Source organism: Indicator indicator, chromosome 14, assembly GCF_027791375.1.
Source record: "Indicator indicator isolate 239-I01 chromosome 14, UM_Iind_1.1, whole genome shotgun sequence".
Classification (NCBI taxonomy): domain Eukaryota; kingdom Metazoa; phylum Chordata; class Aves; order Piciformes; family Indicatoridae; genus Indicator; species Indicator indicator.
Window position 1 is genome coordinate 1,129,877 of NC_072023.1, and position 26,985 is coordinate 1,156,861.

Genomic DNA, 26,985 nt, shown 5'->3' on the forward strand with positions numbered 1-26,985 from the left:
CCCAGCATTTGGCCTTGCTGAACCTCACACAGCTGACCTCAGCCCATGGATCCAGCCTGCCCAGATCCCTCTGCAGAGCCTTCCTACCCTCCAACAGATCAACACTCAGGCACATCAGGTTGTCTCTCAGTTCATTAGTGGAAACCAGTATGGATAGATCAGAAGCTGTCTCATTTTTAGGCCCCTTCTGGTTCTGTTGGCCTGTTCCTGCCTATCTTCTGCTCACTTTTTTACTGCCTGTCTTCCCTGAGACCCCCCAGCCATGCCTCTGTGCATGGTGCCTGTCTCCTTGCAGAAGATTACAGCCATTCAACAACCACAGGAGAAGCCCTCACAGGCCCCCCCAGGCTCCGGTTACTTCCACCCAGAGCCAGGTTGAAAGGCAGCCCAAGGTGGCAGCCACCTATGCCAGCAAGAACCTGCAGGTGCTAAAACTTTTCTGAGTGTGAGTCAGCCACCTGCAAGGACTGCTGTAAGGCTGTGCAGTTAGCCACAGTGGTTATGTTGATTTCTTGCTGGGACAGCAGGAGCCAGCATGGAACAGCAATGAAAAAAAGGCTCCTGCCCAGCCCAGAGAGCAGCCTGAACCAAGTGCTGCTCTGCAGTGAAACCAGAAACCGTGCTGAGCCTCCTGCTAGCCAGGACCTCAAGTGTCACCCTATAGCCCCACTGGAATCACACAGCAGTGAGCAGGAAAGGCTGATCCAGTTCTTTAATGCCTGCTAAACGTTAATCTGGTGTGAGAAGAAGAGTTCCAAGTCTCCAGGTGGCACCCAGAAGTGGAATGTTGAAGCTCCTGGAAATCACAGCTCCCAAGCCCATTGGTGCCCAGTTTGAGAGGCCAGAGCTCCCTCACACGCTTCAGGGAATCCTCTGCATCCAACTCAACACAGGGCTGGAGGGCTTCACTCCAGCATGTAGTGGATCAGGGAAGGATCCCCCTCCTCTGTCAGCAGGCTGGCTTGCAGGCTGCCGATGGTGGCTGCCTTCCCCTGCCGCTGCCTCCACAGCACCAAGGCAGCCAGGATCTGCGACTGCAGGTTGTGAGGGTGCTGGACCTTGCATCGATAGATGTCAGTGTGGGACAGACCCAGGCACAGGGCCATGTGCTCCCACTCGGCTCCCAGCCTCCTGGCCAGCCTGTTCAGCTGCTGGTCTGTCGGGGAGGCCTCCAGGACAGGAGGAGCCAGCTCGGTGACACCTGTGAACGACAGGAACAGGACATGCAGGGCATGGGCACTGCTGCAGGCACCCACGGAGGGCCCTGGCAGAGCAGGGAACAGGCAAAGCTCAGGTGAAGGAACTGGAGCTGTAGAGAGCAATGAAGTCTCCCCTCAGCCTCCTCTTCTCCACACTAAACACCCCCAGCTCCCTCAGCTGCTCCTCCCCAGCCCTCTTCAGCAGACCCTTCCCCAGCTCTGTTGCCCTTCTCTGGACCTGCCCCAGCCCTCAATGTCCTTCTGGGAGTGAGGGGCCCAGAACTGAACCCAGCACTGAAGGTGCAGCCTCAGCAGTGCCCATCCAGGGGCACCATCCCTGCCCTGCTCCTGCTGCCCACCCCACTGCTGATCCAGGCCCAGTGGCCACCTGGGCACACTGCTGGTTCATGCTCAGCTGCTGTCACCCAGCACCCCAGGTCCTTTCCTGCTGGGCAGTTTCTAGCCACTGTGCCCCAAGCCTGGAGCACTGCCTGTGGTTGTGACCCAAGTGCAGCTTGGCCTTGTTGAACCTCACACAGCTCACCTCAACCCATGCATGCAGCCTGGCCAGGTCCCTCTGCAGAGCCTTTCTCAAGCAGATCAATACTTCTACCCAGCTTGGAGAGTTATCTGCAGACTTACTGAGGGTGATTGGTCAAGATATTAAAGAGAACTGGCCCCAGTACTGACCCTGGGGAGCACCACTTGTGAGGCCACCAGCTGGAGTTAACTCCATTCCCCACCACTCTCTGGCTCTGGCCAGCCAGCCAGGTGTCTACCCAGTGAAGCCTCCACCCTCCCAAGCCATGAGCAGCCAGCTTCTCCAGGAAGATGCTGTGGGAGACAGTCTCAAAGGCTTTACCAAAGTCCAGGTAACCAACATCCACAGCCTGCCCCTGGTGCACTAAGTGGCTCATATTGTTGTAGAATGAGATCAGGTTCCTCAAGCAGGACCTGCCCCTCCTGAGCCCATGCTGCTGGGCTGTTTGCCCTGCACATGCTGCATCATGGCACCCAGCTGAGCTTCTCCATCACCTCCCCTGGCACTGAGCACCAAACTGGTCCCTGAGTCACCAAAGACTGGATCAATACAGCTGCCAGAGCAGCTTCCATGTGGGGCATGAAGGCAGCTGGAATGATCCCTCAGGGACTCCACTGAGCCTGACACACTCAAGTGATCTCTCTGTGCTCTCCCTGCCAAACCCCATTAACACAAACTGCTCACTGCAGAGTGAGAAGCCAGAATCTTCATTTGGGATCTGCCTCACCTCACTACAGACAGCCCCTCCTGAACTAATTATGCCAGGATTAATTATTGCTAAGGAGAGAAATAAGATCTTCCAGGCTGCAGGCCATCTCATGGAAGGATGTCTAAGATAATCATATTAATTACCCCCCCCCCAAACATGCAGGCTTCTCTCCACTGGCTGCAGAAGGAGCCCTGGGGATGAGCTCAGATGCTGTAAACACCTGGTCCTCTGCTCTGCCCTGCTGGGACCACAGCTGGAGTACTGTGTCCAGTTCTGGGCTGCCCAGACAGCAGGGACAAGAGGGACAGGGAACTGCTGGAGAGAGTGCAATGGAGACCATGAGGATGCTGAAGGGACTGCAACCTCTGTGTGATGAAGAAAGGCTGAGAGCCCTGGGACTGTTCAGCCTGGAGAAGAGAAGGCTGAGAGGGGATCTGAGCAATGTCTATCACTAGCTGAGGGGTAGGGGGCAAGAAGGGGCCAGGCTCCTCTCAATGGTGCCCAGTGATAGACAAGAGGCAATGGACACAAAATGGAACCCAGAAATTCCACCTCAACATGAGGAGAAACTTCTTTGTTATGAGGGTGCTGGAGCCCTGGAGCAGGCTGCACAGAGAGGTTGTAGAGTCTCCTGCCCTGGAGACTTTCAAGACCCATTTGGATGCATTCCTGTGTGAGCTGCTCTGGGTGATCCTTCTCTGACAGGGGTTTGGACTGGATGCTCTGCAGAGGTCTCTTCCACCCCCTGCCATCCTGTGGTTCTATGAAACCATTCTCTGCAGCAGCAGCTTTCAAAAGGAGCATTTAGCAAAGCAGTGTCAGGTCTCCACCAAGCAGGTTTGCTCTGCCAGCCTTGGTGAGCACAGGCTGAAAGCAAGGAGCAGTGCAGCCTGCAGCTGCTGTTCTACTTTGGCTGCTGTGAAGATGCTGTGTCAAAACAGAGCAAAAATATCCCTCAGAAAAGGCTAATGACAGCCTGCTGGTCTGGAGCACAAGGCTCCCTGCAGAAGAGCTGCTTTGCAAAATCTAATTGAGAGCTCCCCGACCATGCTGGCAGGCTGCAGCCCAGCAGAACAGCAGCACTGGAAAGCACCACTCCTGCATCCTGTCACAGGGAATTGGTCTTTGCATAGAGTCTCCACAGCCTGCAACCCTTTGCACACTTTAAGCCCCCTCATGCATGAGTGCCACACAAAGCTGCTCAGAGTAAAGGGGAAATTGCTTTCTGAGGAGCATTGAAGTCCCTTTGATCTGTCTCCAGACTGCCAAAGGAACCCAGGGCAAGTGGCTGGTTTGGGGACAGAGCAGAGGATGGACAGCTCCTGAAGAATCACAGAATGGCTCAGGCTGGAAGGGACCTCAGGGATCATCTCCTTCAACCTCCCACCATGCCCAGGGACACCTCTCAGCTAGACTCAGCTGCTCAGGGCCTCATCCAGCCTGGCCTTCAGCACCCCCAGGCAGGAGGCAGCCACAGCCTCCCTGGGCAGCCTGTGCCAGAGTCTCACTACCTTCAGAGTGAAGAATTTCTTCCTAAGATCCAATCTAAACCTATTCTCCTTCCATTTAAATCCATTCCCCCTTGGCCTGTCTCTAGACACCCTCAGCAAAAGTTCCTCTGCAGCCTTCCTGCAGGATCCCTTCAGGTCCTGGCAGGCAGCTCTGAGGTGCCCCTGGAGCCTTCTCCTCTCCAGGCTGCACACCCCCAGCTCCCTCAGCCTGTGCTCACAGCAGAGCTGCTCCAGCCCTTGGATCATCTTTGGGGCCTCCTCTGGACTCTCTCCAGCAGCTCTGTGTCCTTATGAAGCAGGCTGAGGAACACTGGTGGGGCTGCCTTCTGCTGTCCCACCACAGGTGACACCAGCTCCACAGGTGAGTCAGGCTGAGGCAGTGCCTTCCACGGATGCAAATACTTGGGAATAACCACAATTTGGAACCAATACAGCTGCACTCTGCTGTTGTCATCCACACCTTGTGATATCAACCCCTTGCCCTGGCTTATGGGCAGCTACTCAGAGTAAGAGGCATGCCCAGAGGGATCCTACCTGCCAACCTGGGCTCTTCTCTTTGCTCTCCCAGTGGAATTTGTACACATCATGTTCAGCAGCAGAATGATTTTATGATGCTGAAATGTGATCAAGCAGGGAGGACTAACACTAATCCATGTCAGCTTGTCCATCCAGCCTTTGATATTAGCTGGATGCTTTTACTACAACAAGTCTCTTGCCTTTAGCCTGTTATCAGCCCTTTTATAAAACAAATAAGAACAAAACCCATCCCAGGAAATCTTTTCATCTCACACTACCATCTGATTCTAATAGGGATGGGGGGAAATTCTGGGAGAGAAGCCAAGTGCTAAGTCTAATACAAAGGGCTGTTATTTTAGTCCCATTTTATTTCCTCTGATAGCTCTTTTGCAGCTCTGACATGAAGTCAGTGGGGAGAAATCTGAGACAAGTGTTACAGGATGGGCAAAACTATGGACAGGCAGAGAGAAATATTTAGGGAGATCTTCTAATGATAGCAAATGCAAAAGCACAAAAAGGTTTGGCTGTGTTCTAGGATTAATGACACTCTTGATTTAATAAATATAATGGCACTGCAGGTACAAGGAAAAGGAGGGTTTGTGCTCAGCACCCACACTGCTGGAATGACAATCTCCCCAGGAGCCAGCAGTGGTCCCTGGCAGCCCAGCAGGCAGCTGTGTGCTGAGCTGCATCCAGAGCAGGGAGAGCAGCAGCACAGGGAGGGGATTCTGCCCCTCTGCTCTGCTCTGCTCAGACCCCACCTGCAGCACTGTCTCCAGCTCTGGGACCCCCAGCACAAGAAGAACCTGGAGCTGCTGGAGAGGGTCCAGAGGAGGCCATGAAGGTGATCAGGGGGCTGGAGAACCTCCCTATGGGGACAGGCTGAGAGAGCTGGGGCCGTTCAGCCTGGAGAAGGCTCCAGGCAGACCTCAGAGCAGCCTTCCAGTACCTGAAGGGGCTCCAGGAGAGCTGGGGAGGGACTTTTGACAAGGGCTGGGAGTGACAGGATGAGAGGGCATGGATTGAAGCTGGAAAAGAGCAGATTTAGACTGGAGATAAGGAAGAAATTCTGTACAGGGAGGGTGGTGAGACACTGGCACAGGTTGCCCAGGGAGGCTGTGGATGTCCCCTCCCTGGAGGTGTTCAAGGCCAGGCTACTCTCCGGGACTGCTGGCCAGCTCACTGCCATGGGGACTGAGGCCAGGGGAATGCCCTTTCTCCAGGCTGGGCATTGGGAGGACACTCACCACACCATGGTGTTGGAGATGAAACTGACCCAGAGAAAGACCTGCAGCTCATGCTATCTTAGGAACAAGTTGTGCACCAGGAGGCTGCTGGAACACTGCAACTGGTTGCCCAGGGAGGTAGTTTGGGCCCCATCCCTGGAGATATTCAAGGTGAGGCTGGTCAGGGCTCTGGGCAACCTGATCCTGGGAGGATGTCCCTGCTGACTGCAGAGGGGCTTGCACTGGATGACTTTTGGAGGTCCCTTCCAACCCAGCCCATTCCATGGTTCTCTGATTCAGCTCAAAGCTGCAGCAGCATGGAATGGACTTCTCCCTGCCCATAGCTCCAGCTGGGCAAGGCAGCTCACACCCCCCAAGTCTCTCTCCTGGCTGTCCCAGTTGGAGAATGGGAGATGTTGACACCTTCTGGCTTGTGTGTACATCTGTGCTTCCAGACCACTGCACAGACTGGGAGAGTCTGGAGAGTGTGGACAGGAAACAGGGCTGGATATAAATAGCATCACAGATAGGGACCAGACCAGACACAGTAACCCAGATGCCAGAGCTACATATGGGGCAAAGGCAGCTGACCACCACTTTTGGATTCCTTTTTCTTCAGGACCTCTCCAGTTTTAAGTGGGAGACTCCAAGAAGATGTTGCAACAATCAAAGGGATGGAAAGAAAACTCACTCCAGCTCTGTCCTGATTGGCACAAGTAGGAGAATGCAAGAGAAAGTTCAGTGACAAGGGGCTTTGAATCACTTGAGGAAATCTTTTGCTCTTGTTTTCTCATAACTATCTCTAGGAAAAAAGCTGAGATGGTCTCTTAGGCTGTCTTGTGCCATGGGAAAACCTTTCTGAGTACTGAGGAACTGCCTCCCACCCTCCATGCTGCTGGAAAGCAGTCCAATGGAGGCTCTGAGGATGCTGAAGGGACTGAAAGCTCTGTGTGATCAGGAAAGGCTGAGAGCCCTGAAGCTGTTTAGCCTGGAGAAGAGAAGGCTGAGAGGTGATCTGAGCAACACAGCAGCAGAAACAACGGCAGGGAAATGCTCTGGTCTTTGTGTAATCACATCAGCAACAGGTGGGTGGCTCTGGGCTTCAGACCCTGCCCAGCTGGAGAGGAGCTGTGCAAAGGAGTGAGTGCCTAGGCAGGCATCTGGCCCCAGCATCTCCTGCAAGCTCTACAGAGTGCTTCAGTGGTCTCAAGTCCCTAACTGCTGTTCACTTGGCCCTCTCACCAGATCCTGCTCATCATTTCTGAAGAGTTCAAAGGAAGCACTTCAGAGTCCTCTTTAATCCTCTCCCCTGGCATCTGGAGAACATTTCTTCCCTGAGCAGTGCTAAAGTTAGATCAAGCAGTCCCACCAGCAGCAAAACAGAGGAGCCTTGTTTCCCCCAGGTGCAAGTCCTACATCTGACTCCGGCTTCAGGACCTCTCTCCTCCAGCTGCTCACTGATCCTAAAGGCACTCCTGAAATTGCAGCTCTTCCCACAACAGCCAGGCAGGTTTTTTGACCTTGGCCAACAGGTGGTCATGCTGGGGTGGATGCATGCACACAGTGGCCTGCAGCAGAGGAGCACACAGCCTTGGTCACCATAGGAAATGATGCTAAAAGGGACTCTGAAGCTCCACAGGACCATTGAGGCTACTGTGCCACATGAACATGAACGAAAACTTCTTTAGTGCAAGGGTGCTGGGGCCCTGGAGCAGGCTGCTGTCATGGTAGGGCCATGACATGGCCCGGTACAAACCCAGACAGGCCTTAAGATGTCTAGACAAGGTCCCTTCTCTCCCCTCCTTCCTGCAGAAAGACAGGGCAAGGTGGGAAAAGGAACAAAGGGGACAGGACTCCTGCCTGGCTGGTAAACAGGATGTTTACCTGGGGTGAGAGCACTAAGCTGACCACTGCTGCCCCAGAGACAAGGTCCTTGCTTCTGCCTTTTATGGCTATAGCCTGGCAGAAGACCTTTCCTTTGGGCAGCTTCAGGTTAGCTTCAGTGCCCCACTGGCCCAACTGATCTCTGCCATTTTGTTTATAGACAAGTGACTTGGTAGTCACCCTTGCCTTGCCTCAAACCTTGCTCAAGCCTTGCTTCAAACCTTGCTTTAAGCCTTGCCTCAAAAACCTTGCTCAAGCCTTGCTTTAAGCTTTGCCTCAAACGTTGCTTTAAGCCTTGCCTCAAACCTTGCTTTAAGCCTTGCCTCAAACCTTGCTTTAAGCCTTGCCTCAAACCTTGCTCAAACCTTGCTTTAAGCCTTGCCTCAAGCCTTGCTCAAACCTTGCTCTAAGCCTTGCTTCAAACCTCGCTTCAAGCCTACTTGGACCTGTCGCGTAGAAGCTGCCTCGCGTTGCCCTGCCCTGCCTCGAGTGGCTGGTCCAGAGCCTGGGGTATAGCCACGAGCCATACACAGCAAGCCAGAGAAGCCACGAGCCTAGCAGCCAGATCCACCCAGGCTGCTTCCCCTTGCCACCAGAGTCGTGCCGTGCCTCAGTTTCCCCAGAGACCAAGCCAGTGCCCGTCACAAGAGCGTCGTTACTGCCCGCCGGCCGCTGCAGCCAGAGCAGCCTGGGCCCAGGCAGGGAACTCTCACACAGCAGCAGCAGCAGCAGCAGGATCCCCGTGTGGGTAACACCAGCTGTAAGTGATTAATTCATTGCACTTTGGGTTGAAAGGCTCCTGTTGAGCCTCCCCCGCTGCAAATCGAGTGCTGTCTGCTCTCAGGGACTTTCTCTGTCCAGGTTGCTGCCTCCCAGCTGGCAGTGAATTGTTGATATCTGCCCTAAGACTGCACACCCCTGCTGTAAATCTATCTCCCAACCACACAAGGATCCTGTTCAGTGAGGTGTGCCATACTGCACTAATAAAGGGTTACTATTGTTATTAATACCCCTTTGCCATTGTTGTTGTGAGGGTACCTAATTAATAATTTCCTCCCCCCGACCACAACAGCTGCCCAGAGAGGTTGTGGAGTCTCCTTCCAGGGAGACTTTCCCAACCCACCTGGATGTGTTCCTGTGTGGCCTGCCCTAGGTGACCCTGCTTTGGCAAGGGGGTTGGACTGGATGATCTCCAGAGGTCACTTACAACCTCTACCACTCTGTGACCCTTTGATAACACAAAATCTGCTGCCAGGTTCTCCTTCCCTCCAGCCCCTTTGGAGCGTGGTGCATTTGTTGAACCATCCTGAGCCTCAGCCCCAGCAGTGAGGACTGCAGAGGCATGGCCATGGGTGCCAGGCTGTGTGCTGTGTGTTTTGGCAGCTGTGCCTGACCAGACATTATTTGATGGCTGAATGTCACAACCACCTTGTACATGACCAGGGAGATCTGCTTTAGAGTGAAATCCCCTCAGCCTGAGCACAACAGGAGAAGTGGGTCACAAAGCAGAACAACACTTGGCAGCTCAGGTCAGGACAAGCTCTCCAGAGCAGTGAGGTGGGGTTGCAAAACCTGAGCTGGAAGGCAAGCATGCAGCACTCCCAGACATGGAGAGACTGGAGACCTCACAGAGCTGCAGCCCCCGGGGAGCAAGAAGAGGTGCTGGGTGAAAGGGAAAACAGAGAGTAAGCATTTGGAGGGATCCCAAATGGGTGGGTGCTGGAGATCACTAAAGTCAAGGACCAGATCATGGCAGATTCATGCTCCATCATTTGGGTGTTGTTTTTTATCCCTACTCCATCATTTGGGTGTTGCTTTTACCCTTTCTTCATCATTTGGGTGTTGCTTTTACCCTTTCTTCATCATTTGGGTGTTGCTTTTATCCCTCCTCCATCATTTGGGTGTTGCTTTTATCCCTCCTCCATCATTTGGGTGTTGCTTTTATCCCTCCTCCATCATTTGGGTGTTGCTTTTATCCTTTCTTCATCATTTGGGTGTTGTTTTTATCCCTTCTCCATCATTTGGGTGTTGCTTTTATCCTTTCTTCATCATTTGGGTGTTGCTTTTATCCCTTCTCCATCATTTGGGTGTTGCTTTTATCCCCTCTCCATCATGTGGGTGTTGCTTTTATCCCTTCTCCATCATGTGGGTGTTGCTTTTATCCCTTCTTCATCATTTGGGTGTTGCTTTTATCCCTTCTCCATCATTTGGGTGTTGCTTTTATCCCTTCTTCATCATTTGGGTGTTGCTTTTATCCTTTCTTCATCATTTGGGTGTTGCTTTTATCCCTTCTTCATCATTTGGGTGTTGCTTTTATCCCTTCTCCATCATGTGGGTGTTGCTTTTATCCTTTCTTCATCATTTGGGTGTTGCTTTTATCCCTTCTCCATCATTTGGGTGTTGCTTTTATCCTTACTTCATCATTTGGGTGTTGCTTTTATCCCTCCTCCATCATTTGGGTGTTGCTTTTATCCTTACTTCATCATTTGGGTGTTGCTTTTATCCCTTCTCCATCATTTGGGTGTTGCTTTTATCCCCTCTCCATCATGTGGGTGTTGCTTTTATCCCTCCTCCATCATTTGGGTGTTGCTTTTATCCCTATCCATCATCTAGGTGTTATTTTTACCCTTACTCCATCATTTGGGTGTTGTTTTTATCTCTTCACCATCATCTGGGTGTTGTTTTTTATCCCTCCTGCATCACTTGGGTGTTGATTTTCACTTGCTGGTTGTTAATTAAACACCAGAGTGATTCAAAGGCTGGGAAGGGAATGTTGGTGCTCTGCAACAGCTCCAAATACTCCTGCCTCAGGGAAGGTGCACAGCTATGCCTCTTGGATGTATCACCATCTGCTTATGGTTTCTCTACATTTGCAAACAGCACAGATCACTCAGGCCAAAGTTCAGGACTGGCTGCATTCTTCCACATTTGTGACTGGTAGAAAAAGATTCTCTGTCTTATCTTAAATAAATCATAGAATTGGTTGGACTGGCAAAGCCCTCCAAGACCATCCAGCCCAACCAGCAACCCAACACCACCATGGACACCAAACCATGGTCCCAAGTGCCATGGCCACAGGTTTCTGAACACCTCCAGGGATGGGGACTCCACCACCTCCCTGGGCAGCCTGTGCCAATCCCTGACCACTCTTGCACCAAAGAAATTTTTCCTCATCTCCAACCTAACGCTCCCCTGGCACAATTTCAGGCCAGTTCCTTTCCTTCTGTCACCTGATGCTAGAGAGCAGAGCCCAACCTCCAGCTCACTGCAGCCTCCTCTCAGGGAGCTGCAGAGAGCAATGAGGTCTCCCTTCAGCCTTCTCTTCTCCACACTAATGACTCCCAGGTCCCTCAGCTGCTCCTCCCCAGCCCTCTTCTCCAGACCCTTCCCCAGCTTTGTTGCCTTTCTCTGGACCTGCTCCAGCTCCTCAATGTCTTCCTGGAGTGGGTGGCCCAAAATTGAACCCAGGATTTGAGGTGCAGCCTCACCAGTACCAAGGGGGCACAATCACTGCCCTGCTCCTGCTGGCCACACCATTGCTGATCCAGGCCAGGCTGCTGGTGACCTTCCTGGCCACCTGGGCATGCATGAGCAGGTTCAGCATGCAGCACTGCACTAAGGAGAAAAGAATTCTCTCTCATCTGGGTGGTTCTGAGGAACACCTGAGTTTTTGGGCATCTGCTCAAATCCAGGTACTGAACACTCAGACACTGGCCAGAGATTTGGGTTTGCCAGGTGAACAACTATGACTGGAAAAGGTTCTCTGGAAAGAAGATGCAGGTGTTGGAAGGCAGGTGCAACCAGCTGTTAGGCAGCACAAAGGCTACCAGAGCAGAGAGACTCTGGGTTTTCATGCTGGCAGTCACACCAAGAGCCACCTCCAGAAATAATGCTGAAAATCTCCAGTCCTGAAGAATGACTTTGGAATGCTCTGCAGTCCTGAGTGAATTCAGTGAGTTCCAGAACCCTCACAGTACTTTCAACCAATCATTGTTGGTCTCCAAGCACATCAAGCCATCATTGCCCTCAGCTGAGTTTCTTCTCCCCACCCTCACAAACAATAATCAGCAAGCAGCAGGTGGTTGCAGGAAGTCCTGAGGATCACAAAGAACATTCAGACTGGCAGCATCTTTCTCATGGTTTCACAGCAGGCAAATGTTTACCTGGGTGGGCTGGGCAGCTCTGACAGAATTATTCACCCACTGGACGTGCCAAACAAAGAGAAGTTGAACAATTAATGATTATTTTGTCAGCTGGGTGACAAACTCATCACACAACCTTTCAGCAGGGCATTGGAAGTCAGCTGCTTTCAGCAGACACCACTTGAATGCCTCCTGCAAACAGCCTGAGCTGTCTTTCAGAGAGCTGAGGCAAGTGTGGCTCCTTCGTGGTAGATTCCTTGAGCTTTTTATTGGCTAAGTACAGTAAGGGAGGCATTTTTTCACTAGCAACTTTCCTACCAAGACATCTCTAAAGGCTGCAGCATTTCAACAATGAAACCACATCCCTGGATGTTAGCTATGGAGGGGCTTGAGAAGAGGGCCTGCAGTAACAGGACAAGGGGGAATGGATTGAAGCCATTGAAGGGGAGGGGAGATTGAGACTGGAGATTAGGTAATGGCTGGACTCCATCATCAAAGATTCATAGAATGGGTTGAGTTGGAAAGGATCTTAAAGATCACAGAATCATGGCAGAAGCAGAATGAAATAGTCACAGCTCACTGTTAGGCATTTGATAAATGGGTCCTGCTTGGTTGGTTCTCTGCTAGATTAACTGTTCCAGTGTGGAAAGAGCAGAGATGGAAGAGGGCATCAAATGAGCAGGGTGAAGGTTTGCTATGGTCTGAATGGGTTCTCCTTCCATTTAAACCCATTGTCCCTTGTCCTGTTGGTGGACACTCTTGTGACAAGTCCCTCTTCAGCCTTCCTGTAGGATCACAGAATGATGGAATCACAGAACTGTCAGGGTTGGAAGGGACCTCAAGGACCATCCAGTTCCAACCCCCCTGCCATGGACAGGGACACCTCACACCAGAGCAGGTTGCTCAGAGCCACCTCCAGCCTGGCTGCAAAAACCTCCAGGGATGAGGCTTCCACCACCTCCCTGGGCAACCTGTGCCAGTGTCTCACCACCTTCATGGGGAAGAATTTCTTCCTAACATCCAATCTGAAACTACCATTTCTAGTTCTGCTCCATTCCCCCCAGTCCTATCCCTCCTGACACTCTAAGAAGTCCCTCCCCAGCTTTCTTGTAGCCCTCTGCAGATACTGGAAGACCACAAGAAGGTCTCCTTGGAGCCTTTGCCTCTTAAACACTTCCAGGGATGAGGCTAACCAGAGACTACTGAACAACAGAGTCAGGATATGTAAGAAAATTCTTAAGGTTTAAATGATTAATCTTAAATACTAGAAATTTAATTCTCGAAGTACCTTAAAGTGCCTACAAGAAATCTTGGGAGAGACTTTTTGCAAGGGCTTGGAGTGATAGGACATGGGGAAATGGCTTTAAATTTGAAGAGGGGAGACTCAGAGTGGAGATGAGGAAGAAATTCTTTCTAGTGAGGGTGGGGAGACACTGGCACAGGTTGCTGAAGGAGGCTGTGGATGCCTCCTCCCTGGAGATGTTAGAGGCCAGGCTGGATGAGGTCTTGAGCAAGCTGGGCTGGTGGGAGGTGTCCCTGCCCATGGCAGGGGGGTGGAACTGGATGATCCCTTCCAACCCAACTGTTCTGTGAATTGATGATGTTCCTTTCAAGCAACAACAGAAACCCTACAGCTGCTCTGCAGGACTCTTTACATAACACAACCAACTGAACAAGTTTTCCTCACAGGGCTTAAAGCAAGCATGACACCAAGACATCATATGCAGCCTTGAGAAACCTGTTCATTCCTCCTTGATATTATTATGTTTATTTTCCCCTTCAAGTTGGCTCTTCTGCCTTTTTTTTTTTTCCCTTTGGCTGGAGGAGTTTGAAATAGCAGAAGCAAAGATCTGCACAACAGATGGAGCTCGATTGGGAGGAATGCCTTTGGCTGGTGAGGATCTTTGCCTGGCAGGTGTCAAACCAGGATTAATACTGCAGATATAATTCTTTACTGAGCTGCAGATTTTAGCCAAATGAGGCTGAATTCCTTCCTCACCACAAACATCTATTAATAGAATGAGCCCTGCAGAACAAGCTAGAACATTATGCTGAATCCTCCTCTGCCTGGCATTTCATTGAAGCATTTACACCCACCAAGAAAATGCAATGGCTCAGCTCAGTGTCTCTTCACACAATGCCATAAGCAACGTGGACTTAGATCCCTCCCTGCTCTCCTTTTCCCTCTGTGTCAGTGCCTTCAAGGCTTAGTAACTTTAGGAGAGTTTTCAGCATTTCCAAACCCACAGGAACAAAACCAGGTACGGTCTAAAGCTGCTCAGCTACAGGCAGTCACTGCCCCTAGATGCCAACTGCAATCCAAGAGCCTGAGTATGAAGTCAGAGCTTTCCACAGGTGTCAGGGAGGAGATCTTCAGGTGGCACAGAATCATTAAGGTTGGAAATGACCTCTAAGATCACTGACTCCACAACTGTAACCCAACTCCCATGACCACTAAACCATACCCTGAAGCACCACATCTACACCTCCAGGGATGGGGACTCCACCACCTTCCTGGGCAGCCTGTTCCAACACCTCAGCAGCCTTACAGTAATGTTTCCTAATCTCCAGCCTAAACCTCTTCTCTCCATTTCCAGCCCAGTGGGAGGCTTAGCATCACAAGCAGCCCTCTCAAGTGCCAAGCTGCTTAAAGATCTGAAAGAAACCAGTTTGCATTGTCACATCAGCCTGGGGGGTTGAGAGGTGAGCCTGCCCATGGCAGGGAGGTTGGAGCAGATGATCTCTGTGGTCCCTTCCAACCTGAGCCATTCTAGGATTCTATGCAGGTCTGAGGTCCCACCTCTGAGGGGTGATTTCTGCCACTGCCAGCAGAGCTCCCCAGGAGGAAGCTGACAGCAGCTTCAGGCTAAACAGTCCTAGCTCTCTCAGCCATCATCAGACAGATGTTCCACTCTATCTTAATCATCCTAGTAGCCTCCACTGCACATTTCCAAAGTCGCAAAGTGCATGGGGATAATCCAGCTGGAAAGTGTGAGGAGCCTCACTGCTTTCAGCAAGCTCTGTGCAGGCAGAATATGAAAGCCAGGAGAAGAATCCCTGGATCCCCACAAGAAGCCATTAGTCTTTTTTAAATGTAAAGCATTTGACAGAGACTCAACAGGCCCCTTCTGTAAAGCAAGCAAGGAATGCAGAAGCAATTTTTAATGCTGGTCTTGGTGTCATGCAATTATATCCACCAGCAAGGAGAGAAATTTGGTCAACTAAAGCAGCCTGTGCCTGGAAGTGTGGCAAGAGCAAACCTTTTACAGGAAGCAGAAGGATGTGTGGAATAGCTGAACAGAAGCTTAGTGGAGTAGTTTCAAACAACAGACAAAATTGCCTCAAATAACACAACTGTAAGAGATTTGTACCTCTGCAAGCCCAGGGACTGCCATCTTCAAACAGTTTCATTAGAAAACACAGCTTGTTAATACCCACCAAATAAGATCAGGGCTCCATGAGGGGACAGCAGGAGGCAGCTGAAGCAATCTCAGCAGCTCTGGTGCTCAGCAGTCTCTGACCCTGAGCAAAAATACAATTACTGCATGGATGCAGACGTTGGACCAACAGAGAGAGCCTAAGACAAAACTCTGCTAGAAAGAGGTGGCAGAGACTCCTTAGGTGCTATGCAATGGGCTGCACCTCTGGACAAAATCACAGACTCATGGAATTGGTTGGGTTGCAAAAGCCCTTTAAGATCATCCAGTCCAATCAGCAACCCAACACCTCCATGGGCACTAAACCATGGCCCCAAGTGCCATGGCCACAGGTTTCTGGAACACCTCCAGCGATGGGGACTCCACCACCTCCCTGGGCAGCCTGTGCCATCTCCTGACCAATCTCCTGCAGCAAAGAAATTTTTCCTAATCTCCAACCTAAACCTCTCCTGTGCAACTTGAGGCTACTACCTTTCCTTCCATCACTTGATAGAAGTGATGGAGGAGAGACCAATGCCCACCTCACTGCAGCCTCCTTTCAGGGAGCTGTAGAGAGCCAGAGGGTCTCCCCTTTGCCTCCTCTTCTCCAGGCTGATATGTCCCAACCTGATCTCCTTTGCTAGAATAACAACATGGCTGTGGCTTTAATGTTGAAGTCCACATCCTTCTGTGGGAATCACTGACCACACCACACTTGTCCTGTTCAACAGCAGAACAAATCTGCCTTTGCTTTTTATTCCTCTTGAAGCCTTAATTCAGTTGTGCAACACTTGCTTTAGAAACAGACTTGAAGATGTCTTAGGTATTAGCTCACTTCTGTACTATCCCAGGCTTTCCAGGAACTCTGAAGGAACAGCCTCCAAGCCTCTCTCATATCTCAACTACTGTATTTTATGGTTTCCACACTGTACTGTCTGGAAAGTCCCTGTGGGATTGGCCACGTGGTGTTCAAGCCAAACACATAGGGAGGAGAGGCTCCCCAGCAGGGTTTGCAGCCTTGGGTGCAGGCTCTGCATGTGGTGGTTCATCTCCACAGAAGCTGCCATGGTGCCCTTCAAGTAACTCCAAAAAGGTCAACAAGGGAAAGCATCAGAAGCTCCAACAGCCTAGCAGCTCCTCTGTGCTGGAGGACCACTGGTGAGCACTGCTTGGAGACATAGGGCAGGGATGGTGCCCCTGGGCCGGGCATTGCTGAGGCTGCACCTCAAGTCCTGGGGTCAGTTTTGGGTCCCTCACTCCCAGAAGGACACTGAGGGGATGGAGCAGGTCCACAGAAGGGCAGCAGAGATGGGGAAAAGGGCTGAGGAGGAGCAGCTGAGGAAGCTGGGGTGGTTTGGTCTGGAGAAGAGGAGGCTTAGGGGAGACCTCATTGCTCTCTACAGCTCCCTGAGAGGAGGCTGAAGCCAGGTGGGGAGTTGGGCTCTGCTCCCTATTATCAGGTGATAGAAGGAGAGGAACTGGCCTGAGATTGTGCCAGGGGAGGGTTAGGCTGGAGAGGAGGAAAAATTTCTTTGGTGCAAGAGTGGTCAGGGATTGGCCCAGGCTGCCCAGGGAGGTGGTGGAGTCCCCATCCCTGGAGGTGTTCAGAAACCTGTGGCCATGGCACTTGGGACAAATGACTTTTGGGCCACCCCCCTGGGCAACCTATTCCCATTCCTGCCTGTTGCTTCACGTGGAATTTAAGGTGTGGGACTTCACCTGGAAAAAAAAAAAACCACTTTTGAGTCATATTCTGATGTCTGCATTTACACAAAGGGTAATCCGTGGAGGAGATTTCTCTGCTCTTCCATTCTTAGCACTGACATCTCCTTCATCTCTCCTCTCCTCCCCCATCTCTCTTCTTTTTTCTCTTTTCCCTTTTCCCTCTTGGAGAATCCTAGAGCTGGGGCAGGCTGCTACCTCAGATTCCCAACCATCACACAAGGGCAGCTGTTGTTCTTGTTGCTATTACTATTGCTATTACTATTACTATTATTATTTGGATGGTCTGTTTTGTGGGGTTGGTTTGTTGGTTTGGTTTTGTTTTGTTGGTTTTGTTTTGTTTTATTGTTTTGTGTTGTATTTTTTTTCCACCAAGACAGTGTCCTGGTTTTGGTTTTGGTTTTGGTTTGGGGTTTTTGGGTTGGGGTTTTTGGGTTGCTTTGGTTTTTTTTTCTTTTTCATTCCATGAGGCTCAGAAGCCATTTCTTTAATTTAAAATTTCCTAAACAGGTGTCCATGTAATAGTGTGGAAGTTATCAGGGAGCTGGCACCTCTGTTTCATTTAGCACAGATCCCAGCCTGAAGTGTCAGGCAAGAAGTCAGCTTGAGTTTTTCTTCTGGCTTGTATCTCTGCAAACTTCTTTTCAAGGTTGCAGCTGCATAAATCAAACCCCAGAGCCCAGTGTGGATGCACAGCTTGGGAGGCTTTGCTTCTGCCAGTTGGCTCTGCACACCCCCACTGTTACTCCACATGTTTGGGAAGGAGGGAGGGAAGCTCTGGTGAGCAAGGAGAGGACTGGAGTGGCCAAAAGCCAGGACAGTCTTCCCATGCACTGAGAGAGGAGAAGGAAAAGGCACTGAGTCTGTTTCCAAAGGCACTGATGGGCAGGGGGCTGAGGAGATTTGGGACCCTATGTAGGGTCATGATAGGAATGGAATCACAGAGTCATGGAATTGTTTGGGTTGGAAAAGCCTTCCAACATCATCCACTCCAACCAGCAACCCAACATCACCATGGCCACCAAACCATGGCCCCAGGTGCCATGGCCACAGGTTTCTGGAACACCTCCAGGCATGGGGACTCCACCACCTCCCTGGGCAGCTTGTGCCAGTGCCAGGCTCACTCCTGGAGTGTGTGCACACAGCCCATGCTGTCTCTCTTTCTGCTCAGGAGTCAACCTTGCTGAAGGAGAGCTCTGTCTGAGCAGATGGCAAAGCAGGATGCCTGCTGGGTGAAGATTTGCTGCCAAGCCAGCCCCTGGCTGTTCTCAGGAGTGCTGCTCTCTTTAGCAAGGCAAAAATAGCCACCCCTCCAAATCCCTCCTTCCAGCCCTCCTTTCATGTGTCACAGGAACATCTATCTAGCCTGACTACAGAATCAACATTACACAATTTTTAATTAACTACCTACATCAATCTTCCTGTTCTAACTGCTGATGGTGGTGGAGGGTTTTGCTTTATTTTGAGGCTACCAGGAAAATCTGAATCCCCACCTACTTCAGGCAGAAAAGACAGTGTGGGTTCTTCCTCATAATGCTCCAGGGTTCTCTCAGCATGATTTTAATACTACCTGTGGCAAGGAGATGTGGGGATAGTGACAGATCTGTGGCAGGGCTACAGGCTGCAAATTCAGGCTTCCTGTCTTCCATGTACACAGCAAAAGAACAGCTTCACAAAATGCATTGGGTTGGAAGGGATCCTCCAAGGTCATCTTGTCCAACCCCCTGCAGGCAGCAGGGACAGCTCCAGCTAGAGCAGGCTGCTCAGGGACACATCCAGGCTGATCTAGAATGGCTCCAGGGATGGAGCCTCCATCACCTCCCTGGGCAGCCTGTTCCAGTGTCTCCCCACCCTCACTGTGCAGAACTCCCTCCTCATGTCCAACCTAACTCTGCCCTGCTCCAATTTCAAACCATTGCCCCTGGTCCTACCCCCACAGCCCCTTCTGAACAGTCCCTCCCCAGCCTGCCTGTAGGTCCCCAGATATTGACATGCAGCTCTGAGGTCTCCGTGGAGCCTTCTCTTCTCCAGGCTGAACAACCCCAACTCTCCCAGCCTGTCCTTTTGTTAGAGAGGTTCTCCAGTCCTCTGATCATCTTTGTGGCCTCCTCTGGACCTGCTCCATCAGCCCCATGTCTCTCTTGTGTTGGGGCCCCACAGCTGCACACAGCACTGCAGGTGAGGTCTCCCCAGAGCAGGGCAGAAGGACAGAATCCCCTCTCTCCGTTTGCTGTCCACACTCTGCTTTCCTCCTCCATCCTTTAGGGGATGAGATGCTGAGGAAATTCTCTAAGCTTCCCTTACTTTTTTTTTCTTCCCACATTTGAAAGAAGATCAGGCCATTGAACTTTTCTTCCAAAGCCTTCTTCCTGCATGGCAAGGGCCAGCCATGGAATAACCAAGCAAGGCAACCCTATTATGCAAGAGACAGGAAAACTCTTTGTGCTGGTGCCTCGTGGTTTTCATTCCTCTGAAGGCTGTTTTCCTCCAGGGAATTCCAGTAACTGGACTAATTGAAGTCTGCTTGGACAAGTTTTAGCAGCCCAGAAAACCCACCTATGAAATTACATACTGGTAGCATCTTCCAAAGTAAACTGAAATCCTGGTTCCTCTGGGAAACTACCATGGTACAGCTCTGGTTTGCGGTGAGAACACAGCTTGGGGGTTTTGTTGTAGGGAACACCTGGAGTTACACCTCATGGTGTGGCTTCAGCCTGCCCCACACAAGGGGGGTTGCACTGACAGGGTCCCCATGGAGCAGCTCCTGAAACTCTGACTGGAAAAGAGAGGACTCTGGAGGGACCTTAGAGCTATCTTCCAATAGCTGAAGGGATTGGAAGTTAGGAAGAAATTCTTCCCCATGAGGGTGGTGAGACACTGGCACAGGTTGCCCAGGGAGGTGGTGGAAGCCTCATCCCTAGAGGTTTTTGCAGCCAGGCTGGAGGTGGCTCTGAGCAACCTGCTGTGGTGTGAGGTGTCCCTGTCCATGGCAGGGGGGTTGGAACTGGCTGAGCCTTGAGGTCCCTTCCAACCCTGACAGTTCTGTGATTCCATGATTCTGTGATCCTACAGGAAGGCTGAAGAGGGACTTGTCACAAGAGTGTCCACCAACAGGACAAGGGACAATGGGTTTAAATGGAAGGAGAACCCATTCAGACCATAGCAAACCTTCACCCTGCTCATTTGGTGCCCTTTTCCCTTCCACCTCTGATCCTTCCATACTCGAACAGTAAATTTAGTAGAGAATCAACCAAGGAGGACCCACTGAGATCACAGCAAACCTTCACACCAGTTCTACCCTGCTCATTTGATGCCCTCTTCCATCTCTGCTCTTTCCATACTGGAACAGTTAATCTAGCAGAGAACCAACCAAGCAGGACCCATTTATCAAATGCCTAACAGTGAGCTGTGACTATTTCATTCTGCTTCTGCTGCACCCTGCAAAAAGGAAAGATCTCTCTTAATAGTGCTCCCAGAGCTTGCCTGCATGGGCTGCAAAGCTTCAGGATGAGCTAAACCATCAGCATGCTGTCAAAGAAGGAACTTGCACACCCCTAGGTATGACTGAAGTCAATGTCACTTCCAAAACTCTCCATAAATCAAGAGTGTAAGGAACCAACTCTTCAACAGCTCATCTCCAGACAGGGGAAAAAATCTCTATTTTGATTTTAATGCCAAGGGTTTGGAGTTTCCAGTTCCTCACTTTTCCCAGCTCATCCTCGGGAGAAAAAAAAAAATTAAACAAAAAAAGAAAAACTAAGCCAAAAGAAATTACAAATAAATAAAAATTAATCACCCTCAAACCCCCAAAGCAATGAAAAATCAAACCAAACAAGTAAGAATCATGGTGCTTCTAATTGCTTTCCAAAATACAACAAACAAGCAAACCAAAAGGGCATTTAAAATTGCTTTAGTTTGGGGAAATTACTAATCATGAGATCTCCAGAGCATGTCTGTATTTAATAGAGACTGTAATGGAAAAATAAATAGAGCATTAGTGACCATCCAAGAAAGATTTCATGAAAAACAGGGTGGAAGGGAGTCTGTTTGGATTTGATGTTTCCCCAGAAGCATCTCTAGTCCAAACATTACACCACAGGTCAAATGGAGGGGAGCCAGAAAGTGAAGCACTTTATAAATAGCCCTGGAAAAGGAAAGTGAAAGTGGCCCAGGCTAGTTCCACCTTTCATGACCATCGAGTGCAAGCCCTGGGATGCAAACCAGAATCTGAACTCTGGTACCAGCACTTGAGTGTCAGTAAATACTGCAACCTATACATGGGAAAGCCACCAAAGAAATACAGGTCCAGCTTCTACAGTTCCTCCAGCCAGAGCAATCCAGGCTCCTGCTGCTGCTCAGAAGCAAGCTCCCATTAAAATATTTGGGTTTGGAACTTAAGAGTTTAAAATACTACAACCTGTCCTCAGCCCTCTGCCACAGCCCTTCCAAGCTGCCTACTTGGCAGAGAAAGCTCAGCAAAGCTCTCCCATGGCATGCTGGGGTGCTCTAGGGAGGTTCTCCTCACCCTCTGCTCTGCCCTGGTGACACCACACCTGGAATGCTGTGTCCAGTTTGGGGCTCCCCAGTTCAGGAGAGACAGAGACCTGCTGGAGAGAGTCCAACGGAGGCTACGAGTATCACCCAGGGCAGGTCACACAGGAACACAGCCAGGTGGGTTTGGAATCTCTCCAGAGAAGGAGACTCCACAACCTCTCTGGGCAGGCTACTCCAGGGCTCTGTGACCCTCACAGTAAAGAACTTTCTCCTCCTGTTGAGGTGGAGCCTCCTGGGTTCCAGTTTGTGTCCATCGTTCCTTGCCTATCACTGGGCACCACCAAAAGAGCCTGGCTCCTTCCTGCTGCCCTCAGGCACCCAACGCATGCAGGGCTTGCTAGCCTCCTGCCTTGGTGTTCACAAGCAGTGGTGGCTTGAGGGCCTGCACATGGCTGTGAGAGCCTTGGCCTGAGCTGCAGAAGATGCTGAGCACTGAGCAGGACACAGCAGAACTTCCTGCCCCAGCGCAGCCAGCGGAAGCCAGGGAGGAAAGGGGGAAATTGAGTCCATTAAGGAAGCAGTCAGGAGTGGCTTTGCTTTCTGAACTGCCTGATTTTAAAAGGGAAAAAAAAAACAGCTGTGGCAGAAAAAGGCCAGGCAATCAATTAGCCACTCATTTCCATTTCCAACATTGCCATAAGTGCTTGGCAGCATTTTCTGTGTCAGGGATGTCTACTGCTGGTGGAAGATTTTTTTTTTCTTAGATGGCAGAGAAGTTCCCAGGATGACAAACTCTCCTCAGACAAGTTCCAGTCTGGGCAATTTCCCTTTGGAAGCCCTCACAATTGTTAATTTGTTGAAGCATTCTGAGTTCTTCTCAAAAGCAAAGCCAGATGGCTATCAGCTGCACTTCCAAACCTGATACAAGGACAGGCAGTGCTGCTGGAAGGCAGGAGAATTCCTACACTGCAGACACCAAGAGCATAAAATGAACCTGACCTGAACACTCTGCCTTCACAGAAAACATTCACAGGCCCTGATGTGTCCCAAACAGGTCCACAAACAAGCTGTATTTAAGAATAATTGTGTCTGTTACTAAAATTCAGTCTCATCTGAATTATAACTTGGCAGCTGAGAGCTGGCAGCTGGGACACAGAGAAGTATAAAGAGAAATGCTGCAATCTTCTCTATTTTAAACCAACCAAACAACCTCATTTCCCTGAACAACCTAAACTCCCCCTGAAGCTCCACAATCTGAATAATTTGGGATTTGCTGTGGTTTTCAATGTAGGCATCTTCCCTTCCAGATAATATCATGGGCTTTTAGGCATCCCTGTAAGGTCAGCAGAGATTTACAAGATCACAGAATCACAGCATGGTAGGGGGTGGAAGGGACCTCTGGAGATCATCCAGTCCAACCCCCCTGCCAGAGCAGGGTCACCCAGGGCAGGTCACACAGGAATGCATCCAGATGGCTCTTGAAAGTCCTCAGAGAAGGAGGTTCTACTAGACCAAGTTGCTCAAAGCCTCATCCAGCCTGGTCTTAAACAGATTTGCAGAAAATCTGAGAAGGCATTGCCAAGAAACTGGAAGCTGTTCCCTCCAATTGCCATCTTCCCTCTGACTCCCCATCACAGCCAGCCAGCTCCCTCACAGGCTGAGTGATGTACACTTGAACACAGCATCCCTGAGTCCCAGCTGGAGAGCAGGGCACAGCCAAACTATTATTGTTAATCCCAGATCAGACCTTCCTCCCACAAAAGGAGGCCAGCCACAACCCAAGCAGGATCAGCAGCACTAATGACATGAAGGCAAATTTTAGTTATGGTACAGAAGAGTCTCCATTGTGCACCAATGCCTACAAAAGTCAACTCATTTATTCCATGGGAGGAAGGGCTGAGAGAGCTGGCTTGGTTCAGCCTTGAGAAGAGAAGGCTTAGGGAGACCTCATTACCGTGCACCAGCACATCAAAGGTGGCTCCCGGAGGATGGAGACTGTTTTTACAAGGAGTCCCATGGAGAAGACAAGAGGTGATGGGGGCAAGATACTGCTGGGGAGATTCCCATTGGACTCCAGAACAGACACTGGAATCATCTCCCAAGGGCAGTGGTGGAGTCCTCTCCATTGGGCAGCTGGAAGGCTCAGCTTGGCAGGGTGCTGGGCCAGCTCCTTTCAACTCCACTATCAGCTAGAAAGGTTGGAGCAGATGGTCCTTGGGATCCCTTCCCACCTGGCATTCTGTGATTCCCAAACTTCCAGAGGTGTTTACAATGCCAGCAGATCTGCAGCCACAGCATTTGGTGGCTTTGTTTTCCTTTATTGGTTGTGGCAGCAGCTCCCACCTGAGAAGAGCTGATGAATCTTGCTCACACTGAAGGAAGCTCTGATGCTTTCCTACAAAGAGATCCAAACTCTGCACTTTCTCTTGTTTTATTGTTGTTGAGCTGAGGGTTTTTTAGCTTTGAAAGGGGAAGCAAAGTGCTCATCAGCTGCAAAGTGCTACTTTAATATCACCCATGCATCAATTACCTCTGCAACAACCTTAATTATCTTAAATTACATGCTAGCCTTCCTCAGCTGGGTGTGAATACTAGCTGGAGAACAAGGCAAGGGAAAAAAACCCACCTCAACCCATTGTACAGTGCTGTGCCTACACAGCAAAGCAGGGGAAGGCTTCCTGCAGGGTACCCAAGTGTCACTGAAGAGCTGCCTGCCTTTGCCTGAGCTCTTAAATGCAACCCAAGCGAGGTCTCCTCACCTCTTCCTGTATTTCACTGAAATGCACACCTAGTACTGTGTCATTCAGAGATTCCCAGAATGGGTTGGGTTGGAAGGGACCTCAAAGCTCATCCAGTTCCAACCCCCTGCCATGGGCAGGGACATCTCTCACCAGCCCAGGTTGCTCAAAGCCTCATCCAGACTGGCCCTGAACACCTCCAGGGAGGGGACATCCACAGCTCCCTGGGCAACCTGTGCCAATGTCTCACCACCCTCACTGGAAAGAATTTCTTCCTCATCTCCAGTCTCAGTCTGCCCCTCCTAAAGCTTCAGTCTATTTCCCCTCATCCTATCACTCCCAGCTCGTCACAAGTCCCTCCCCAGCTCTCCTGGAGCCCCTCAGGTACTGGAAGGCTGCTCTGAGGTTTCCCTGGAGCCTTCTCTTTTCCAGGCTGAACAGCCTTTATTGGAAACTGAGTCTGTGAGCACTAAAAAGCCTCCATCTGTACAGACAATATATATAATCTTCTTGAAAAGATTATTTGTCCTCTTATTTCCCATTTGGTAATAATTCACACTGAGTACCTATCACCATGCCAGCAACACTCACTGAAAAACAAAGGAAGAGCAAGACAGATGCAAGCCACCCTGGAGCACAGGTGCTTACTATACATGTCTAGAAGTCAGAACCAGCAAGGAAAGAATAAGGCTTTTTCCTCACTCTACAAAGTTGCCAAGCTCACAGACACAGGATGTTCTAGAAGCCAAAGTAACCTGGGCAACCTGTTCCAATCCCTGACTATTTTGCAACAAAGAAATTCTTCCTCATCTCCAACCTAACCCTCCCCTGGCACAGTTTCAGGCCATTGCCTCTCCTTCTGAGGTTTATAAAAGGCCATCCATGCATATGGAGCTTTTCCTCCAAAGTGGTGACTCCTTATCCCAGCAGAGGAAGATGACCAAAATATGTTTGCAAATGATCTCAAGTTGGTGATGGAGTTATGGATTTTAAGAGCATCTGTTTGATTTTAGTAACAAAGAATGTTTCTGCTTTACACAAACCAATAACTTGCCTTTAAGTAGCAAATAAACAGGCTGCCCAGGGAGGTGGTGGAGTCCCCATCCCTGGAGGTGTTCCAGAAACCTGTGGCCATGGCACTTGGGGCCATGGTTTGGTGGCCTTGGTGGTGTTGGGTTGTTGGCTGGGACTCAGTGATCTGGCTGGGACTCAGGGCTTTTCCAACCCAAACAATTCCATGATTCTATGGATTTCTTCTGTGCTATGACAATTCTTAGAGGGCTTTCCCATCCCAAACAATTCCATGACTCTATGATTTCTTCTGTGCTATGACAATTTATGCCATGCATGACTTGGAGCAGGAGCCATCTGCACAAGGAAGATGACTTTGCATTTGCATCGTGGTCCCTGGTCAGTCCCTAAGCCCATCATAAAACTTATCTAATGAAAAATAACAACCAAACCCCAGCACTCCAAGCAATGTTTCACAGTCAGATAATAAATCTCACCACAAATACCAAGCTCCCAACAACCTCTTACTTGTTGTCAGCTTCCCAGCCCTGCACAGAAGGATCAAGAGCTGGTCCTGTGCTCTGAACATGAATTTCCAGGAGTTACAATTGAGTGATCTTTAAAATACTTCATAAATGCAGATCTTATGGTTAGTTCTTTCAGGAAACCATTTTTCTTTTCATATTTCTTGGAGTCACTCCAAGAAATAACTTTTCTCATTGTTGGAGTTTCTATGGGTAGGACAGATAACAGCAGGTGATCTGCTTGGAAATTCATAGAATCCTGGGATGGCTTAGGCTGGAAAGGACCTCAGAGATCATTTACTCCAACCTCCCCCACCATGGGCAGGGATACCTCAGCTAGACTTGCCTGCTCAAGGCCTCAATTCATGCCTGTGATGTCTACAGAAGACTAGAGGAGCTCAGTGGGAGCTGAACCCCAATGTGCTGACACAGAAACACAGAATTATGGAACAGCAGGGGCTGGAAGGGACCTCTGGAGATCAAGTCCCTGCCAAAGCAGGATCACCCAGGGCAGGTCACACAGGAACACAGCCAGGTGGATTTTGAAGGCCTCCAGAGAAGGAGACTCCACAACCTCTCTGGGCAGCCTGCTCTAGGACTCCAGCACCCTCACACCAAAGAATTTTCTTCTCATGTTGAGGTGGAACCTCCTGGGTTCCACTTGTACCCAGTGTTCCTTGTCCTGTCAGTGGGCGCCACCAGAAAGAGCCTGGCCTCTTCCTCTGCCCCCCCACCCCTCAGGTATTCATAGACATGACTCAGATCCCCTCTCAGCCTTCTCCTCTCCAGACTAAACGCTGCCAGGGCTCTCAATCTTCATAGCAGAGATGTTCCAATCCCTTCACCATTCCTGCAGCTTGCATTGGACTCTCTCCAGCAGATCCCTGTCACCCTTGAACTGGGGAGCCCAGGACATGCTTTTGGGTGCCTCAGACCTGGCTCACAAGAGTCTGTCACTTGTGCTTCATGGTGCTGGGGACACAGCACTGCCACAGGAACTGCAGCAGGAGGCTCACAAGCAGGGAGAGAGCTGTGGCCTGGCTACAGGAGTCTCAGTCTTCTTTCTGCAGTCATAAGGAGATAATTCCACTAAATTAGATGTCTGTCTGAATTGCTCCACACATTAGTAGCTCAGAGTTGACTCATCTTCAGGGCCTTCCACAAGGCCAGGATTACAAGAAAGAAACACCACACTGTGTGTAAGGATCAAAGGGTGCCCTGGCCACACAGCCCTGCCTCTGGGAGCCAGCCAGATGCGGTCTCTGCTTCATGCATGGCCAGGATGAGCTACAGCACTTCTGCTCCTTGCCCACCCTTGCCTCCCATTTATTTTCGCACCAAGGGCTGGCAGA

At 50.4% G+C, this 26,985-nt stretch overlaps 1 protein-coding gene across 1 annotated transcript in view; it reads right to left on the reverse strand.

The window, feature by feature from the left end:
• Nucleotides 1-905: 905 nt before the first annotated feature.
• Nucleotides 906-26,985, reverse strand: part of CRADD (CASP2 and RIPK1 domain containing adaptor with death domain) — a 56,604-nt gene continuing 30,524 nt past the window's right edge. The window contains exon 2 of the mRNA XM_054386975.1: nt 906-1,190. Coding sequence (XP_054242950.1) covers nt 906-1,190 — 285 coding nt within the window. The remainder of the gene's footprint in view (nt 1,191-26,985) is intronic.